At 38.8% G+C, this 17,184-nt stretch overlaps 1 protein-coding gene and 1 long non-coding RNA gene across 2 annotated transcripts; one reads left to right on the top strand and one right to left on the bottom strand.

Moving 5' to 3' along the window:
• Positions 1-4,383: 4,383 nt before the first annotated feature.
• LOC148155807 (uncharacterized) lies at positions 4,384-8,072 on the top strand. The gene is made up of 2 exons (XR_015765074.1): positions 4,384-4,577; positions 7,531-8,072. It is a non-coding gene; the product is annotated as an uncharacterized LOC148155807 (long non-coding RNA).
• On the bottom strand, positions 6,651-16,503 carry vmn2r1 (vomeronasal 2, receptor 1). The gene is made up of 14 exons (XM_015005124.2): positions 15,837-16,503; positions 14,425-14,716; positions 14,095-14,337; positions 13,793-13,984; positions 12,732-12,857; positions 12,454-12,626; positions 12,123-12,243; positions 11,814-12,041; positions 11,615-11,738; positions 10,168-10,328; positions 8,802-8,997; positions 8,496-8,722; positions 8,191-8,390; positions 6,651-7,860 (listed from the first exon to the last, which is right to left on the bottom strand). The coding sequence occupies exons 1-14, from the start codon at positions 16,052-16,054 to the stop codon at positions 7,527-7,529; spliced, it is 2,835 nt and encodes a 944-aa protein (XP_014860610.2). The 5' UTR covers positions 16,055-16,503; the 3' UTR covers positions 6,651-7,526.
• Positions 16,504-17,184: the final 681 nt, after the last annotated feature.

Raw genomic sequence — 17,184 nt, 5'->3', positions numbered from 1 at the left:
TTAGACATACTGAGAAGGTTTTGAAATTAAATACATACATAGATGCGTGTGTGAAAACCCACCCAGGCTACAAACTATATGAAACAAACTGGAACAGCTGCTCTCCCATTTTTAGATTAAGCTAAGCAAACCTGAGCCTTTGGAAGTCCCAATGGTCTCATTTTCACTTACAACTAATTAGAACAATTTAGTTTTGCACTGCAGTTACATATTACTTCAATAAGGTGAGATTATATCTATACAAAGTTTAAGAAAATCAACCCTGCTAACGGGTTCGGCTTAGGCCTGGCATGTTTTGCGTGAAGGCAGTGTGGACATGTAAAATTTTTATAGATAAACATTAAGCAAGCAAAATGCTGCACTCTTCCTCTTGTGCCTGTTCTCTGTCTCGCTCAGAGAACAGATACATCATTCATTTTTCTAACACTGAACATGAGTTTTAACAATCAAATTTTTTCACTGCCGTTTTGATTATCTTCTTATGGAAACTTTACAATAATTTACTCTGAAACTGGTTCAACTGTTATGATCAACTCAAAGATTACATCCACTCGAGACGTTCCAAAATGTTGAGACCCACACATTTTAAAGGCTAATACAAGTTCGTAATTTTGTAAATCCACCAGAAAAACAGACATTGTTTTGTTGCTTTCCATTCATGCATTTAGCACTACCACCAAACTGAACACTAAAAATCTACACAAACATAATATCTGGATGGTCAGCTGGTAGTGATCTTGGGCTTCTTGACCTTCTGGACAACAGGTTTATCAAAACAAACCTGTTTGTAGTTTTAAGAAAAAGTATTCAGACTTGAGACACCATTAAAATAAATCTGTTAACTCAAAGTAACTTATGTAAACACCAGCTCACTCAGACAAATACAAAAGCAAAAAGAATGTATTCACATGCACCATGTGCACATTTTGTCTCAATTTAGCTCAAGTGTTCCTGTACGGAAGAGTCAGCTGCCATTAAATTATAAACACATACCTTCACCCCTCTGTCACCGGGAGAATTTATTATTGTCCACACAGACAGATTTGACTGGATACAGCTTTACGGCATCACGGATCGCTGCAAAGTCTCGTGTTTCCTGATGTTTCTCATGTTCCTGAGAGAAAACACACACAGGTCAACACTCAACAAAACTTGAGAAAACTAAGCACTTTGTTATCCATCATTTCAATTCCTAAGCAATCATCATTTCCAAACATCAGTAGTGGCAAAGGTTTGGTTTAATACTTGTAGCCATAATAAAAGATTCTCTTTACATACGTTAAAGTTTTCCACCACTGTAAAAATACATTCTCACCAAAAACGTCTGCTTTGTAGTTCAGTTTCCTCTGACTCCCTCTGCTGGACTAGAAATTTTGCTACACATTTTATCAAAAAGATTTTTGATGTGCACACATGCACCATGTACACATTTTATCTCAGATTAGCTCAAGTGTTCCTGTACGGAAGGTATTTGATGCATTTAAACAAAAGCTATTTTTCCATGCATATGTCCATAATCCATGTCTGGCCCAGGCCTCCATGGGGCACAAAGTGAAATTTGGTTTTGGGGCCCTGTATTTATACTAATAATGTAGTTTTCTACGATCAACAGTCAGATGATTAGATCAGTGTTTTTCAACCTTTTTTGAGCCAAGGTACACTGTTTTAATTGAAAAAATCTCTGTAGCCACCTATATTACATATATAGTCATTCTTATCAAAGTGTCTTGAATAGGAATCAAATAAACACAAAAATGTATTTTTATCACATTTTACATTTCTTATTTCAAATTGCACATAACATGTCCACTTCAAAAATACACCTGAACAGTGCCACAACAGTGTGGTCTTAAATTTAAAGAAGTTGTAGAAAACTTCAGTGTTTTACAAACTAATCCACGAGCATTCTTTTAGCCAGAATACAGAAAATGATTCTTCTTCTGAAAGAAGCAATAATATCTGGAAAGATTTCACTGTTGCAATATGAAGATTTGCATGTACAAAATGTCAATATCTGTATATTTTACCCATCTAGTGTGAAACCTGTGCATGTTTGGATGAAAACAGCTGATTTCCTGGCAGAAATTGAAGAAAGACAAAGCTCTTCCTCAACAGCTCTCAGTCTCTTTCTGGTTTTAGTTTTATAGTAGCCAGGCTTGATAAGCTCACTTCACACTGACATGTTGTGGGAAATGGACCCATGTTCTTTCCAACTACTGCTGAGCTTCACTGTCTTTTCCATCACTGTCGTCACAGTCTTGCTAGATACGATGTTCTCACCGCTACCTGTAACATTCATGCATCACTAATTCTTTTGTTTTAATGTAAAATGCTCTGTACCTACTGCCATCTAGTGGTAAGAAATTTACATGATTACGCCGCTAGTCACTACTAACCATGGTTTCGTTCACACCGAGCTTAAGTGCAGCGGCTTTATTTCCCTCCTGTAGTGCCAGATCGATACTCATCAACTTAAAAGCTGCATCATATGAGTTTGAAAACATTTCTCCGTCGTGCCTGCTGCTAGCATGTGGTTGTTCTAAATGAAAATTAACGCGTTCTTCTTTGATCTACAATTTTGACTTCTAATGATTCACATCCTGCTAGAGAGCCCCCTGGTGGTTGAAGAAAAATACACAGAAAAGCCGCACCAGGCTACAATCAGCATGGTTCAAAGTTTAGGAAAAAAGTAGCAGCTTATAGTCCGGAAAATACGGTACCATAGGTGAAATTGAATAATTTCCACGGCACACCTGACCATCACTCACGGCACACTAGTGTGCCGCGGAACAGTGGTTGAAAACACTGGATTAGATCATTCAAACACCTGCTATGAATGAACTCATTGCATCTCTAACAGTGCTGTAAACATTATATCTTATATGTGTCATAAATTTATCTGCGTCGATTTCCTGATTTTGAGAAATCGGTAATTGGCGACAAGCCAGAAAATAACTAAAAATTCAATTTATAGTAGTCTTTGTCGCCTGAGAATGTGGACGACTTGTGGGCTGATTGTGGGCCTTCAAATAATTTTAACAGCTCCTGGATTAGTTTCACATAACTTAAGTTGACGTAAAAATGTTTGTTTCAGCCACATAAATTGTCATTCTCAGCAGCAAACAACACATCACCAGCTACAGCTTAGAGCAGCTCATTGGCATACATGCAATACATACAAAATGTTTTTACATCAGGCTACATGGCTACTGCCATGTAGTCATTTTTGCAAAACATTTTTGCTAAACAATGTCAAACATTGAGAAGTTTTAATTATTGTTATCCAACATTATCAAACACACCCTTTTGAAACCAAAATACCTCAGAAATATATATGGCCAATGAGAATCAACTCATTTAAAGTTAAAAGTCAGTTTCACACAAATACAAAGATGCTAGTATCAATGTTTGGCTGTTGAACTGGACCGCTCAAGGTCTCTATATCAAGCTAATTTTCCATTAGAAGCTCCACAAATCTTTAAACATTACATTACCAAGAGAAATGAAAACATACCTTTATCTCAGTTTTTTTCTATTCTTATTCTTTTTTTTTTTTGCTATGTATTCCTCTGAAGAATAAGTCCTTTCTTGCGACATTGTTTAGCTAACTTATCTTGCACCGATGCTTTGGAGATTTGGAAGCGTGACAAGCGCGGCCACAGCTTGGGGTCCACAAAGACTGGTCATGAAGGCATAGTTACTTTGCAGTGGCGATTCTAGTCCTGTTTTAGGGGTGCTTTAGCTCTCACTGTAACTGTAACTCAGCACCCCATAGGGTTGCCACCCATCCCGTAAAATACGGAGTCGTTCCATATTTGGTCGTTAAATGTGCGTCCCGTATTGAACCGAAACATAACTGTCCGATAGACACGCCTATCATACACACATCAACACGAAGTTCAACAATAATGGCCAAAATAAAGCACAGGAAATATTAAGGTCAGCTAAATTGTCGTGGCGGGAACGTATTCACGTCTATGGTCCCATCTCTTCCTATTCTTCAATAGCTTCCATTTGCCCCATTGACTGAAAATCAGTGTGAAATTGAAAATAATTGTTGAAAATAAAATAAAAAAAAATGATCTAAAATGGAATAAAAATTAGTGTACCTTATCGATCCAGTCCAGTAGAATTTCACACTGAATTTGACTCAATAGGTCACATGACCTAGAAGCTATTGAAAGATACTAAATTTTGACTTAAAAAAAGCTAAACAAATATAAAAAATGGTTAAAATGGAATGAGGATGAGTGTGCCTCATCTATACAGTCTAGTAGAACAGGTTTACACAGATTTTTAGTTAATTTGGCAGAAAACATTATTTTAAAATTATTTAAAATATTGAATATGACTTAAAATGTTAATAGTATGTCTCATGTAATTAGCATAAATTACCACTTTTTAGTGTCAGTTGGTCACAAGGCAAGGCATTTATTTACATTTGTTTGACAGGAGAGGAGCGTATGGTTCGGAAATTGACGGTCCCCAAGTTAGCGTTTCTCAACGGGGGCGGAGATCTTGGCAGGAGGCGCTGGCGGAAATACTTACAAAAGGGGGTGCTGCGATTCCTTTGGAAGGTAAACTTTACACCTTATGCACAATAGAGCTTTGGAACCAACGTCACTGTGTATGACGTTTACTGTCGCGCAGTCGCTCGGCGCCATCTTTAAAACCCACAGACCAAAACAAATTTTATTCCGGTGTTTGTATTGTGTTACTGACCTCAGTGAAGTCGTTTTCAAGTTCGGTATTGGATAATCGCGCTCCGCGGAGCAAGCAGCGTTTAGCTCAAGGTTGATCCGACTTATGAACGCTAATTTCGACCAGCTGTTCTCTACCGCTCCCTCCTCAAGCGCGCTTGGAGGTTCACTTTTAGAATAAGGTTTCCGAAAAATAACTTACCGAATAACCAAACATGGCGCTCCCGCGGCTTACTTGCCATCTCTGCGACCTACTCATAGGTCAACTACAAGGCGCCAAAACACTGACACGATTTTAATCGGATCCACAAAAGTTTCAGGCCAAAGGCTGGGCGTCCACTCAGATTCCGCGTTTTGGGATTTCAGAAAATATAATTTTTAATCTTAAACGCTCATGTTGGAGCTGCGTTATATTTTTATCCAGAATGCCGCAAGCGCATCATGCTTATTAATAGCAACAATGGCGCCATTAGCCACTGTTGCCAAATTTGAAACTTTCCAGTCCAAACACGTTCCAGTCCAAACCTGTACAATCTGCCCAACTGCAAAGAAACAGTATCTAAACCTCTAATAAAGCTCATGTTAATATTTAGAGAAACAGCAAAATTATATATTTATTTCTTTATAATGTAGGACTGACGATTTTGAGTTTTCAAAATTTCAGACTGTAAATTTTTCTAAGAACTAATAGTTTTAGAAAAATTTAGAGAAATAGATATAGTTGTCAGCCCTAAAAGTATATGAGGGATAAATTTGTTTTTATATTTTCAGAGCTTAATACCAAACTGCTTATGGCGAGTGAGAGACTCTTATGGAGAGTGAAGAGTGCCAATCACAATAAATAACTTATGTAATAATTACTTTAAGTTACCATTAATTTATTAAAACTCTTCACTGTCCATAGATCTGTCTTCTGATCCATCTTTAAATAATATAAGTCTATTCACAAATTGCTTATTTAAAAATGTACAATAAAGTTTTGTAAAAAACATTTTTCTTTATTTTTTTTTTATTTTTTTTATTTTTGCAAATATAAGTCAATAGATCTTAAATGTTCAGCTTGGATTAAATTTAAATGCAAATCATAAACTTCTTGTAGTGAGGGTTAGGGTTAGTCTGTCAGTCCATTGAACAATACAGAATATAAGCAAGCAAAGAGCTTTTTTATTTATTTTATACTATCATAAGTCACAAATAGTGTTAAAATATATATTTTCTGTGTGTAACTAATGTCACATATTTTCTACATTATATCTTAAAATAACTATGGTTGGGTTTAATTCTCTTTCATGCTCAATTTAAGTTTAAGTTTAGTTTAAGACAGTTCAGGACACCCCCTTGTGGATTTAAATAATCCCTTCACTCCTTTCAGAGCCTATTTATGGTTGGTGTGTTTTTCAGAGAAGAAAACATTTAAAACCCATTACATTAGAGCAGTAAACTGTCATGTAACAGAAGCATGTTTTCTGATTGCTGGTTCAATACAAACACAAGTTTCAGACAGAATGGTAAGATTTCTGAATTAAAAGCTCCCGTTCCATCCATTTTCCACAGGTAAATCTGTAAATGTAGCCATCAAAAGCCAAATAACAAACTCACATCCATCTTCTACTCTGTTCTACTATTACTTGTGAACAGGACAGCAGCATACCATACTCAAACTTCTCTGCTTAAGGAAAAGAGTGACCCCAAACCTGAAGGGAGGAATACAGCTGTAAATCACCCCCTCTCTAACATAGTGGAGGCCTTTGAGCAGCCTTTCTGACCCTGAGGGTTGTGTGTTTGGGCCTTCAGCCCATGGTACAGTCCTGCATCACAAATTGACCTCAGGAAAGAGGTAGGAGTAAGAATGATTCAAAGATCTTTTCAATGGAAGATTGTGGAAAGTGCATTTGTCAGGACATAGGTTGCCACCAATCACCTTGTGAATTAACATGCATGTTTTTGGATTTTAACAAAAAGCCGGAATACCCAGAGAGATCATACATTTGCGAAGGAAGAAAACATGTAAACTGAACACAGACATTTCTAACGTCTGTCTTTACTACAAGGCTAACAATAGCTCCACCAACCAGCTCCTCGTGGAAGATGTTGCAGAGAAATTTGTTGACTAAACCTGCAAACCTCTAAAGTCATATAACATCTCCACTTTTAGACATACTTTTGTTTTAACAAGAAGTGGTTCCCTAACTGCTTTCTTTATACCCCATTATAGCTTCTTTTTTGAGAATGTGACAGTCCTAAGCTAAATATAATTAATCTGCTCAAAACAAAATACTCCAGTTTCTAAAATGAATTTAACATAGTTCTACTAGGTTTTGGTTTCAGATTTAAAGAATGAGGGAAAACATATTTATTGTTTTACATGTAAAACACCATTATTACAATCATTATGAATACAATTTATTGCATTATAAGTAACTATCTTGTGCTGATAGCTATGCTAAACTGCAAAAGTTTGTTGAATTAATATAAAGTCAAACTTTTTAGAGAAAATATCTTATCAGATATTAAAATTAAACTAAAACTTTTAAATTTTGTACAGAAACATAATTTAAAGATAAATGGGATGTAAACTTTAAAAAAAGAGCATAATTTAACAATAGAAAGGCAATGAAAACATAGCTTCAGTTTTAAATAAGCTACACGTTAAAAAGAAAATGAACATGTCGCATGTCTTTGCATAAGCAAATACCACAGCAATTTTCTTTTTAAAATAGATGAATATACATTCATTGTTGGCTAAAAACCTACACAAATAGAATAGGAAGACCAAATTAATGTGATGTTTTCTTTTCTTTTTTTTCTTTTTTTTTCTGTATTATCTTAGTTTTCAGGCTGATCATCAATAGCAGTGGATGCAAATGATGCGTTGACATCAGTAGCAGCTGTAGCAAGAGATGCTGACGTCCCAGTAGAGGAGCCGTCTTTGGGTTTGGGCCTGGGCTTCATCAGCTCCTCTTTGTTGCGCTCAGGTTTGACGAGAAGGATGTAGCATTTGGGGAGGAAGATGCAGGTGAGCAGGCCAAAGCTGGAGGCAAGAATGGCAAAAATCTGGACAGCAACCATGAACTTTCCTCGCGTGCTGAGGTAAGCCGGGACAAAGGAGATCCAGACAATGAAGAAGACCAGCATGCCAAAGGTCATAGACTTGGCTTCACTAGAAGATAAATTTAAAAAAAAACATACAAACCAACATGAAGTTTAAAAAAAAAAAACACCCAGAGGCTCAACCTCCTTCAAATGTTTTCTTATTTTGTTTTGTAACAATCACAAACTATAATGTACTTTATTGGAATTTTATATAATTAATCCACACGACTCCTATGGAGGTTTTAAACATTTTTACAAATAAAAACCATATAAATGTGACATGCTGAACCAGCCTTTGCTGCAATTACAGCTGTTGGTCTTTTGGCGTATGTTTCCACCAACCTTCCACATTAAATGGCTGACATTTTGTTAATACAAAGAACCTAATCTGACATACCTGAAGTGGTCTTCCAGTTTGCGGGCTGTGAAGGCAAAGATGAAAGCCAGCAGAGCCAGCAGGATGTCATACGCAAAGATGCAACAGATGAAGACCACAGAGCCTTCATCGCACTCCAGAATAATCTTTACATTCTGGGCAGCGGTGTTCTTAACCGGGTGTGGAGGGAGGATGATGAGCCAAACAGTGCACGCTACAGCCTAGATAGCGATCAGAGATCAGTTTTACTTTATTTATTTTTTATGGTTTTTACACCTGTTGTGATCTCAAGTGGCTAGTTTTCTGCTTTCATTTCACATTCTCACCTGTATCAATGTTGCTACGGCAGCTATTGCCCTCTGATGCCCGAAGGTAAGAATGTCAACTTCAGGCTTATCCAAAGCAGCAGTATCGTTGATGTTTGAGCTGGTTACTATCACATCAGGACTGCCGCTGTTAGCCGCTGCTTCGGCTGCAGCCTTGGCAGCTGCCTTGGCTTTGGCTCTGGCCTTTTTTAGAGCCCGAGCTCTGAGCATCAGCACAGCTGCCTTACCTGGGGTAAAGAAAATCAGACAGGCTACCAGGGTATCCCAAGATGAGAAGATCATTTTTGATTTCTAATGTTAACTAACCCATTATGCAGGAAAGGCACAGCGCAAAGCCAAGAGCTAATGCTACTTGGCTAGTCATGCAGCTCCAGTTTTGTGGCTCGCCAAGGAAGACGATAGAGCAGAGGAAGGTTACAACAAGCGACAAGAGCAGCAAGAAACTCAGCAGGGCATCATTGGCTTTGACCAGAGGGGTTCCAATGTGCATAACAAGCACCACCTGGAAAAAGCAGAAAGAAAACACCTCATATTTTAGCTGTTTTAGTAGTTTTCAGCAGTTACACACAGTGGATAAAAAGACAACTTTTCATTTTCCTTCAGTTATTATAACTTTATAACTGTTTTGCTAAATGACAGAATGATGGGAGGGAAAATCTTGGAAAGATTTGATTATTTTCTGCAAATTCAGAACTGCATATACACTAAGATTACTAGAGCAATTTTAGAAAGCCCTGGCCATAATATCATGCCTTTATGAGCTTCTGATAGGTTGATTCATAGCATTTAATTTAACGGGAGGCTAACCTGCAGGTGTATTTTAAGAATAAAGAGCATGGGAAAGTTCAACCATTTTACAGTTCATGAAGGAGATGAGTTCTGTCTTAGAAAGATAAATGTGTTTTGGTGCAGATGAGTGTATTTATCCCAAAACAAAAGCAAAAGATATGGTGAAGATGCTGGCTGAAGCTGGTCGGAGAATGTCTTTATCCACAGTAAAATGAAGGAATCAATAAGCAAAAGAAGCATTAAAAAGCTAGATTACATTTTGTAAATTCACAGAGGGACAAAAACCCTAATTTTTGGTGACATGTGCTGTGGTCTGATGAAACTAAAATCTAAGTGTTTGGCTATAATAGCAATTGTTAAATTTTGAGGGAAACAGTAAGCTTAAAAGCCTGAGAATACCATGATACGTTTGGGCACCAAAGGGTATTCTGATGGACAGTGATTCCTGGCATTCAGCTAAATAAGTTACAAATTGATTTCAGTCTCATAGAGACTTTGTGGACAGAGGGGAAAAGGTGTGTAAAAGGCAGCTTACACACCAGTTCTGCCAGGAGGAATTGGCCAAGATTTTAGCAAACTATTGTCAATAATTAGTGTATAGAAAACCCAAAACAATCTACCAAGTACTAGGAAATGTAGGAAAACTTCAGAATTTGAAGAAAGCATGGAAATATTCCCTAAAATATTATCTCTCTCATTATTATTGTCAGCCAACAATAATCCTAACCTATCTAAAATAGGAAAAGTTTTAGTCTGATTTAGTGTCAGACGATAAGGATAAACATTTACCTTTAACCTCTTCATAACAAGCCCTTTCTCTAACAGTGTATGGAAATATGTATTTTTTAACTACAGATATTTTTTGTTGTTGCATGAATCTCACCCCAACAGCTATGGTTACTAAAGCACCAAAGGCAGAGATCACTATCAGGGTGATTCCCAGTGGTTCTCCAAAGGCCAGGAACTCAATGATTTTGGGCACACAAGCATCATGAGCATCATTAGACCAGTCATCTCCAGTACACAGGATGCATTCACGGGCATCTGTCATCGAGGGAGAACAGGACACTTATTAAGTAACAGGTATGAGAGTGGCGGGGGAAATATGCGTAATTACATTGGGCTCATTAGAAAAACCTAATTTGCACAGTCAAATGAAAGTGAAAAACTGCGTTCTATACAGGTGTGTTTCTACTGTTTTTGTCTATGGTAACAAGAACCACAAACAATATTTTACCAAAAAAATTACCGTATTTTCCGCACTATAAGGCGCACCTAAAAACCTTCAATGTCCTCAAAAGTTGACAGTGCGCCTTATAATCTGGTGCGCCTTATATATGGACCAATATTGAGCCACAACAGGTCATGCAACTACGGCAAGCAGCCGCCGACTTCATTTTCCCCTGTAGAAGAAGAAGCGCGCGGTGCATGCTGGGATAGTTGTCAGAACGCTGGTTTGTGATCTATTAATGAAGTTTGACTGACCTGTCTACCTACCGACTGTCTAGAATCAGGTCGTCTGCAGGTCATTTAGAACCGCGTTCTCCACGAACATGCTGTGCGCGAACGGAGAAGGGTGACCATCGTCCGGCCACGCCCCGGCCCAGTCGCGGAAGGCTCTCCTTGCCGACTGGAGATGGACTGTTTTGTTGACATTCCGTTTAGTGCAGCTCCATCTAGTGGATGCATAACGTAACTCCAGCCTCTACTGTAGCGTCTATTCTACGCGCCTTATAATGCGGTGCGCCTTATATATGAAAAAAGTTTTAAAATCAGCCATTCATTGAAGGTGCGCCTTATAATCCGGTGCGCCTTATAGTGCGGAAAATACGGTAATTAAAAAAATGGAGATATAAAAATGGAAAAATAATTCGGAAATATTCAGCTTAATAGATATCTTGTGGGGCACCTAAAACGATTTTATAAAACTTCATAAGGAAGGTATAAAGGCTTTGTAAAGAGTCACAAAACATAAAGTAACTGTAATAAGACATACATATTATGGGTAATCTACAATTACTGGGTTTTAACATGCACTGAAACCACTTTCGAATGGATGCAGCTAACATTAAACTACTTAAATGGCCTCCCCTTACCCCTGACTCCGACCCATTAAAAAATGGACTTCACTAAAAACTGAGTTTTTGCGAGGACACCAGTTTGAATAAATTACCAAGTCTATCTCGAAGGGCATATCATGCCAGAAACATGTCAATAGCCAATTGATTTTTAACCAAACATCAGTTGGGGTATGTGTATGTATTTCAACGAGAGTGTATCTCTTTTAGATATTTGAAATGGTAAAGCAAATCGGAAAGCTGCACACTGACTTGTGGTGTTACTGATTTCTCCGTCAGCACAGGGGATGCAGTCAAAACAACAGACTGGCTCCCCCTGCCGGATCCCCTTCCTGGTGCCGGGCTCACAGTTCTCGCTGCACACCGACCGAGGAGGCTTAGAAATAAACAGGAGATAACTACACATACCATAACATGCCACAAACGTCGCTGTTCTAATAAAATATCTGACCTCCAGTTCTTCATTGTTCCAAACAATAGACTCATTCCTTATGTGCATCTTCTCCTCTGCAGCTGCAGATCCATTGTAGTGTCCCACGGTGACATAAGATATCTCTCCATTATCACTGATTTGCCAATTAATGATGTCATAGAAGCCCTCTATATCGCCGTCTTCAAAGTAGATCTCCTCCCCAGTGTTTGGCATTTTGTAGCGCACGTTCTTCACATAATACATCAGCTACGGAAGACAAAGTCGAGGAGCTATGAGGACAATCAGCGCCACAAACTAATACCATCTGTAAAATCTGTACACATCTACCTGCCAAGGCTCAAAATTAGTGATGTTGGCACAGCTGCCGCCAACAAAGGGGCCTTTTCCGTCTTCACAGTGCTCCAGGTTGTGCAAGGCATGGGCCACGGCATACACTGCTTTGTAAACACTGTGCAAACCACTTTCTTCTTAACAATGTCATTATCGCTCTCACCTCAAAAACAATGTTTATGGTTAGCTGTCCCTGAAATAGCATTGCTCATAGGTTCCAAACAATGTTTGTGCAGAAGGTTAGATAATGTGGAAATAGCAGTAAAAAGATGACGTGAGGACATCACAAGCATCACTGACTTCTTTAATTTGAGCCGTGGGTACTGACCTGTAAGTGATTCGTAGCTGAGAGACGTCAGAGTAGGTGTTGTTGAGCTGAGCCACAGACTCTCTGCCAGTACACAGACCATATGGTAACCCCCTCACTGATCTGGACAGTGTGCTGTTCGCCTCCTTGGCGATTCTCAGCGCTTTGGAATAGTCCAGTGTGCAGTTAAACAGCTAAAAAAAAAACATAGATAAATTCACAACATTTATGTCCTCTAAATGTCTATTTAATATGTGCCACGTTTTCCAGTTTATTGGGTCAAATTCATTTAAACCCACGGTCTCCCAGAATTCCTCCGTGAGGGCATCTGCATAGGGATCCAGATCCAGTAGGTGGCGCTTAAGACCAGGGATGTCAGCCTTTTTCACCCCAAAACCAAGGGTACCAGACAGGAGAGAGTTCACCTGGGAAAAGAAAACAGTATGCACATTCAGGTCAATTTTTGAAGTGAGGTTGTGTCTCAGTTAATATCTTGCCAGCAGTGGACTATAAGTTAAAACTGGTTAGCCAAAGGCTAAAGCTAATGGCCAATCAGAGAGGGACGAAGCCTAAAGTAGATTTCTGCTATCTTATAACAACAACTTCAATCTCATAAATATTATAGCAGTTTGGATAGATGATCATCTAAACCTGATTCAAATGGCTGAATTACCTCCTTAACATGTCATCAAGTTTGGCAGAGATCTATTAAGAAACTCTTTAGATTGAGGTGTAGTGAGCCAGAGGAAACATCTAAAACATTCGGGATTGTTTTACGCTTCTGTTTTAAGCCATTTTATTGTTTTTAATGGGCAATCGCTAAAAGAAGTCAATAGTTATTTACACAGAAAATGAAGTTAGGAGCCCATGCACCACCAATGATCTTCCTGTGTCCTTCAACTGAATAAAAACAAAAGTGAAGTCATTATTTTTGGACCAAAAGAGGAACAATCAAGAGTCCGCACAGCTAGAAACTAGTGATCAGGCCCGAAATGTGTGTGTAGACATATAAAGCCAATTACAAAGTTGGTCTTCAATCACCTGAAGTGCATTTTCAAAGTGAACATCCATCCACTTTTGTTCGTTACTTCACTTCACTGTACAGGTTATTTCCTGAGTTTAAATGTTACTCATACAGGAGAATCATTGGTGGAGCACCACCTCTTTATTTCCTGTGTAGAAAGTCATCCATTATTTATATATATAAAACACCATGTGTTTTATATATATATGTGTGTCTGCAGGGATAAACTGCTTCAATAGAACCGCGCCTTAAAAATCCTGTACTATCCCTTTGGTCAAATTATGCTTGAACATAATATTGCCAACAGATAAACACCCATCAGCTGACTGGACCTACCCCAGGCTGATTGATGAGGGCAGAGGTGACCCAGGCCTCGCTGGCAATCCAGGTGCGGTTCGTCACATTGTGGCGGAGAAGTTCGCTGATGAGAGGGCTAAAGTCTACATCTGATGAGAAGACCACGATGATCTTGGCTGTGGACTCAACTACAGTTTGAACAATGCTCTGGATGGCCTCTGGTGAGCTCACCTAAAGTTTACATACACAGTTGATTTCAGGACACCACGCTGATCTCACTGAAGGGTTTTGTGGGGATTTATCTGATGGTACAGTGTCTGATGTGAAGGAATACAGTCTACCTTAGGCAGAGTTTCAGAGAAGGAAATGCAGACTCCAGCTTCCTCCACCTGCTCCTTGAAGTCCTTGATGCCATATTTACCATAATCATCATCAGCAGCGATGGTGCCTACCCAGGTCCAGCCAAAGTGCAGCACCAGTTGGGCCATAGCTGTAGACTGGTGCAGGTCGTTAGGGATGGTCCTTAGGAAGGTGGGGAACTGGAACTTATTATTCAGTGCAGAACATGTTGAGCAGTAGCTGACCTAAAGAAACAAGCGGTAAGGATTTGGTATCCCTTCACCCATTTCTTTCTTCTTCATTTGCTGTTCTGACCGTCATCAGTGGCCTACCTGTGGAAAATGATAAAGCCCCAGGATCCTGGCTGTAGCAATGGACAGATCAGAACCCCCAGCACCCACTAGAGTGGCAAGAGGTGGCCCGTTGCCACAGCGATAGTTGGGTACTGCTTCATCTTGTCCCGTCAAGTACGTCAGGGTTCCCTCCACGGCCTTGGAGATGGTGAAGCATGAGTCATAGATAACGTAGCCCAGGTCGGTGTTGGGGAGCAGGTCTTCCCTCTGGTTGATTTCATTGATAGCGAACAGCATCGTCTGTGTCCAGCGGAAGGTACGGAAATTAAACCTACAGAATCAAGAAAGAACAATAAGGAAGTAACAGATTTATTGAGAGGGTCGGCTTATGCTTGGGGTCCAAAAATCGCTACACGTCTGGCTCCTAAATCTGGCGCCAAATGCTATCCCAATTTTGAGCTGAGAGTATGAATCATAAATAAATCACAATAAGCTTTTTCATTGTTTTTCAAACAAGGAGCCTTTAAACGTATATATTTAGGGTGCTGATCTGTGATGAAGACATATGACCTTTAGATTTTCTTTTATTTAACTAAAGATAGCTACGTTGATATTTAAAATCCTACATGTACATCTCTGTTAAAATATATTTGCTCCTTTAGACTTCTGGCTTTCCTTTTTTTTTTGGTCACACTTAAATGTTTCAGATGATTAAACACATTGCTTTTATAATATGCAAAGAAATGTTGTCTTATAAGTGAAATAATTTGCCAATGGAACAAGTACATTTTCCCTAAAAATAAGGAATTACTTACTTAAAACAAGCCTCTATATCTTACTGAAAAGTTACTTCTAAGTTAGTTTTGTCTTATTTCAAGTGTACTAAAATGTTTGCTCTAGAAACTAGACCAAAAATCCTTGGTTATATTTAGTCTTTTTGCAGTGTTCAGATGTTGTGTGTATCTCACACTCCTCAGTTTTGTTGTGAATATGATTTAATATTTGGGTATTATGTGACAAATAATACTTTCTAATTGTAAGATGTATAATGAATAGAATATTTAAGTGTAGATTATGTAAAGAGAAAATTCTCCCAAATCAAATTATTTTTTGAGCCCCAATGCTACAATGGAATATAACGGCTACTTTTATTGTCCTGTTTTGTACAAATCCATATTTCAGACCAAGTAATTTCGTTGCTCGGCAGCATCGTTCCAATCAAGAGTCCACAGACTTGATTATTATTTCGTATTACACTATAAAAACTTGTTTTCATAATAGAAAGGCTGCAGTAGCTAATTGGCCCCAGGGGTCCTGATGACTGTGGGAGCAGTGACCAAGAATAAAGTCAGATTATTCGTAATTAGCATATCAAGTTAATTAACTCTGACAGATCCAGAATATTGTTCAAACTTTTAAACAGCGAAAAGGTTTAAAGTGACCCCACTCACCCAGCACAACCAGAGGAGACGGGCAGTTTGGAAGTGTTGCCGTCGCTGGAAGCAACACTCATGTGAACAGGAAACATTCCCCCGATGACGACCCTTTTCTTCTCCACATCCTTGTAGCCACTCAAGTTGAACTTGGCCTTCAGCTTGCAAGTGGATTGAGCCCAGAGAGAGCCGTACGCGCAGAAAAAGCAAAACAATCCGAGCAAGAAGCCTCTCATTTTTGTGCGTCGTCAATGCTCAACAGTCGGGAAAGCGTTCTCTCTCCCCCTCTACAGCAGACAGAGAAGTGAGCAGCGTCTTGTGACAGGTGTCTCATCCGTCCTCTGGGGAGAAGAGCTGCAAAGGTAGCCTGACAGACTTAACCGAGTGCAACCAAAGCACAGAGGCAGCAGATAACTGATGAGTCATTTATCTTTAGATGTTGGGACTCAAAAAGTAAAGCCTGTCATATTTTTGACATCCAACCACTCAAAATCAAAGACTAGCTGCTCAGTCACACATGCTTTAAGAGATGTTCCAGTACATTGATATCCTTTTTGATAAATATAAACTAAATGCTGAACTTTGAGGAGAATTAACAGACGCACACTTCAGAGTTCGATCATTTCTAAGAAACGACATTTCATCTCCCGGCCTTTGTCTCCTGTAAATATGCTTCATTATTCTGTGCAAACTGCCACAGGCTACAAGTTAATTGTCAGCTGCATGTGCTGACTTGTTAGTCACATGCAATGTTACATTTCACTAACTGTTCCAAGATCGGCCCTTGTCCCAAGAGTAAAGGTTGGCAGTGTGATGGACCTGTTTGCTCTTGTCTCTCGGTCTGGGGGGAGCGACACACACCTGAACCTCCAGCAGACAAAGATCCATCTGTTGAATCTGTTAAACTATTTACATCCAACAACATTATGATGTATGATATTTTCAGCCAGAAAGTGTCTACATAAACTGAAGGAACGGTCAACTTTCTTTTGTGGCGTTTGTAGGTTTTGTGATTTATTTTAGGCAGTTTATATAAATTCAACAAAGAATATGTTGAATTTAAAATTATAAAAGAAACTTTAAAAGAAAAAATTAGCTTGAAGGAAACACAGCATTCTTCTTAATTGTACAAATCCACAACATCTTTGGCCTCTTTGACATTTCACCTTGCCGTGACAATTCAATACAGACACTGGAAAAACCCATTGTTCCCCATGATTCAGCAGGGACAAATTCAACAGCAGTAATTTATAATAGTTGTTTTCTAATTGACTTCATTAATCTTTCATCACTGTGGCTGAATTTTACCAGCTACTTGTTTACAGGATTTCAAATCAGGTTGAAGTCTCACTTTTGACTAGAATCC

The sequence above is a fragment of the Poecilia mexicana genome, unplaced genomic scaffold (genome assembly GCF_051168715.1).
Source record: "Poecilia mexicana isolate PSO_F unplaced genomic scaffold, ASM5116871v1 scaffold_13, whole genome shotgun sequence".
Taxonomy (NCBI): Eukaryota; Metazoa; Chordata; class Actinopteri; order Cyprinodontiformes; family Poeciliidae; genus Poecilia; species Poecilia mexicana.
Note: the sequence above shows the minus strand (reverse complement) of the source record. Positions and strands in the feature narration are given on the sequence as shown.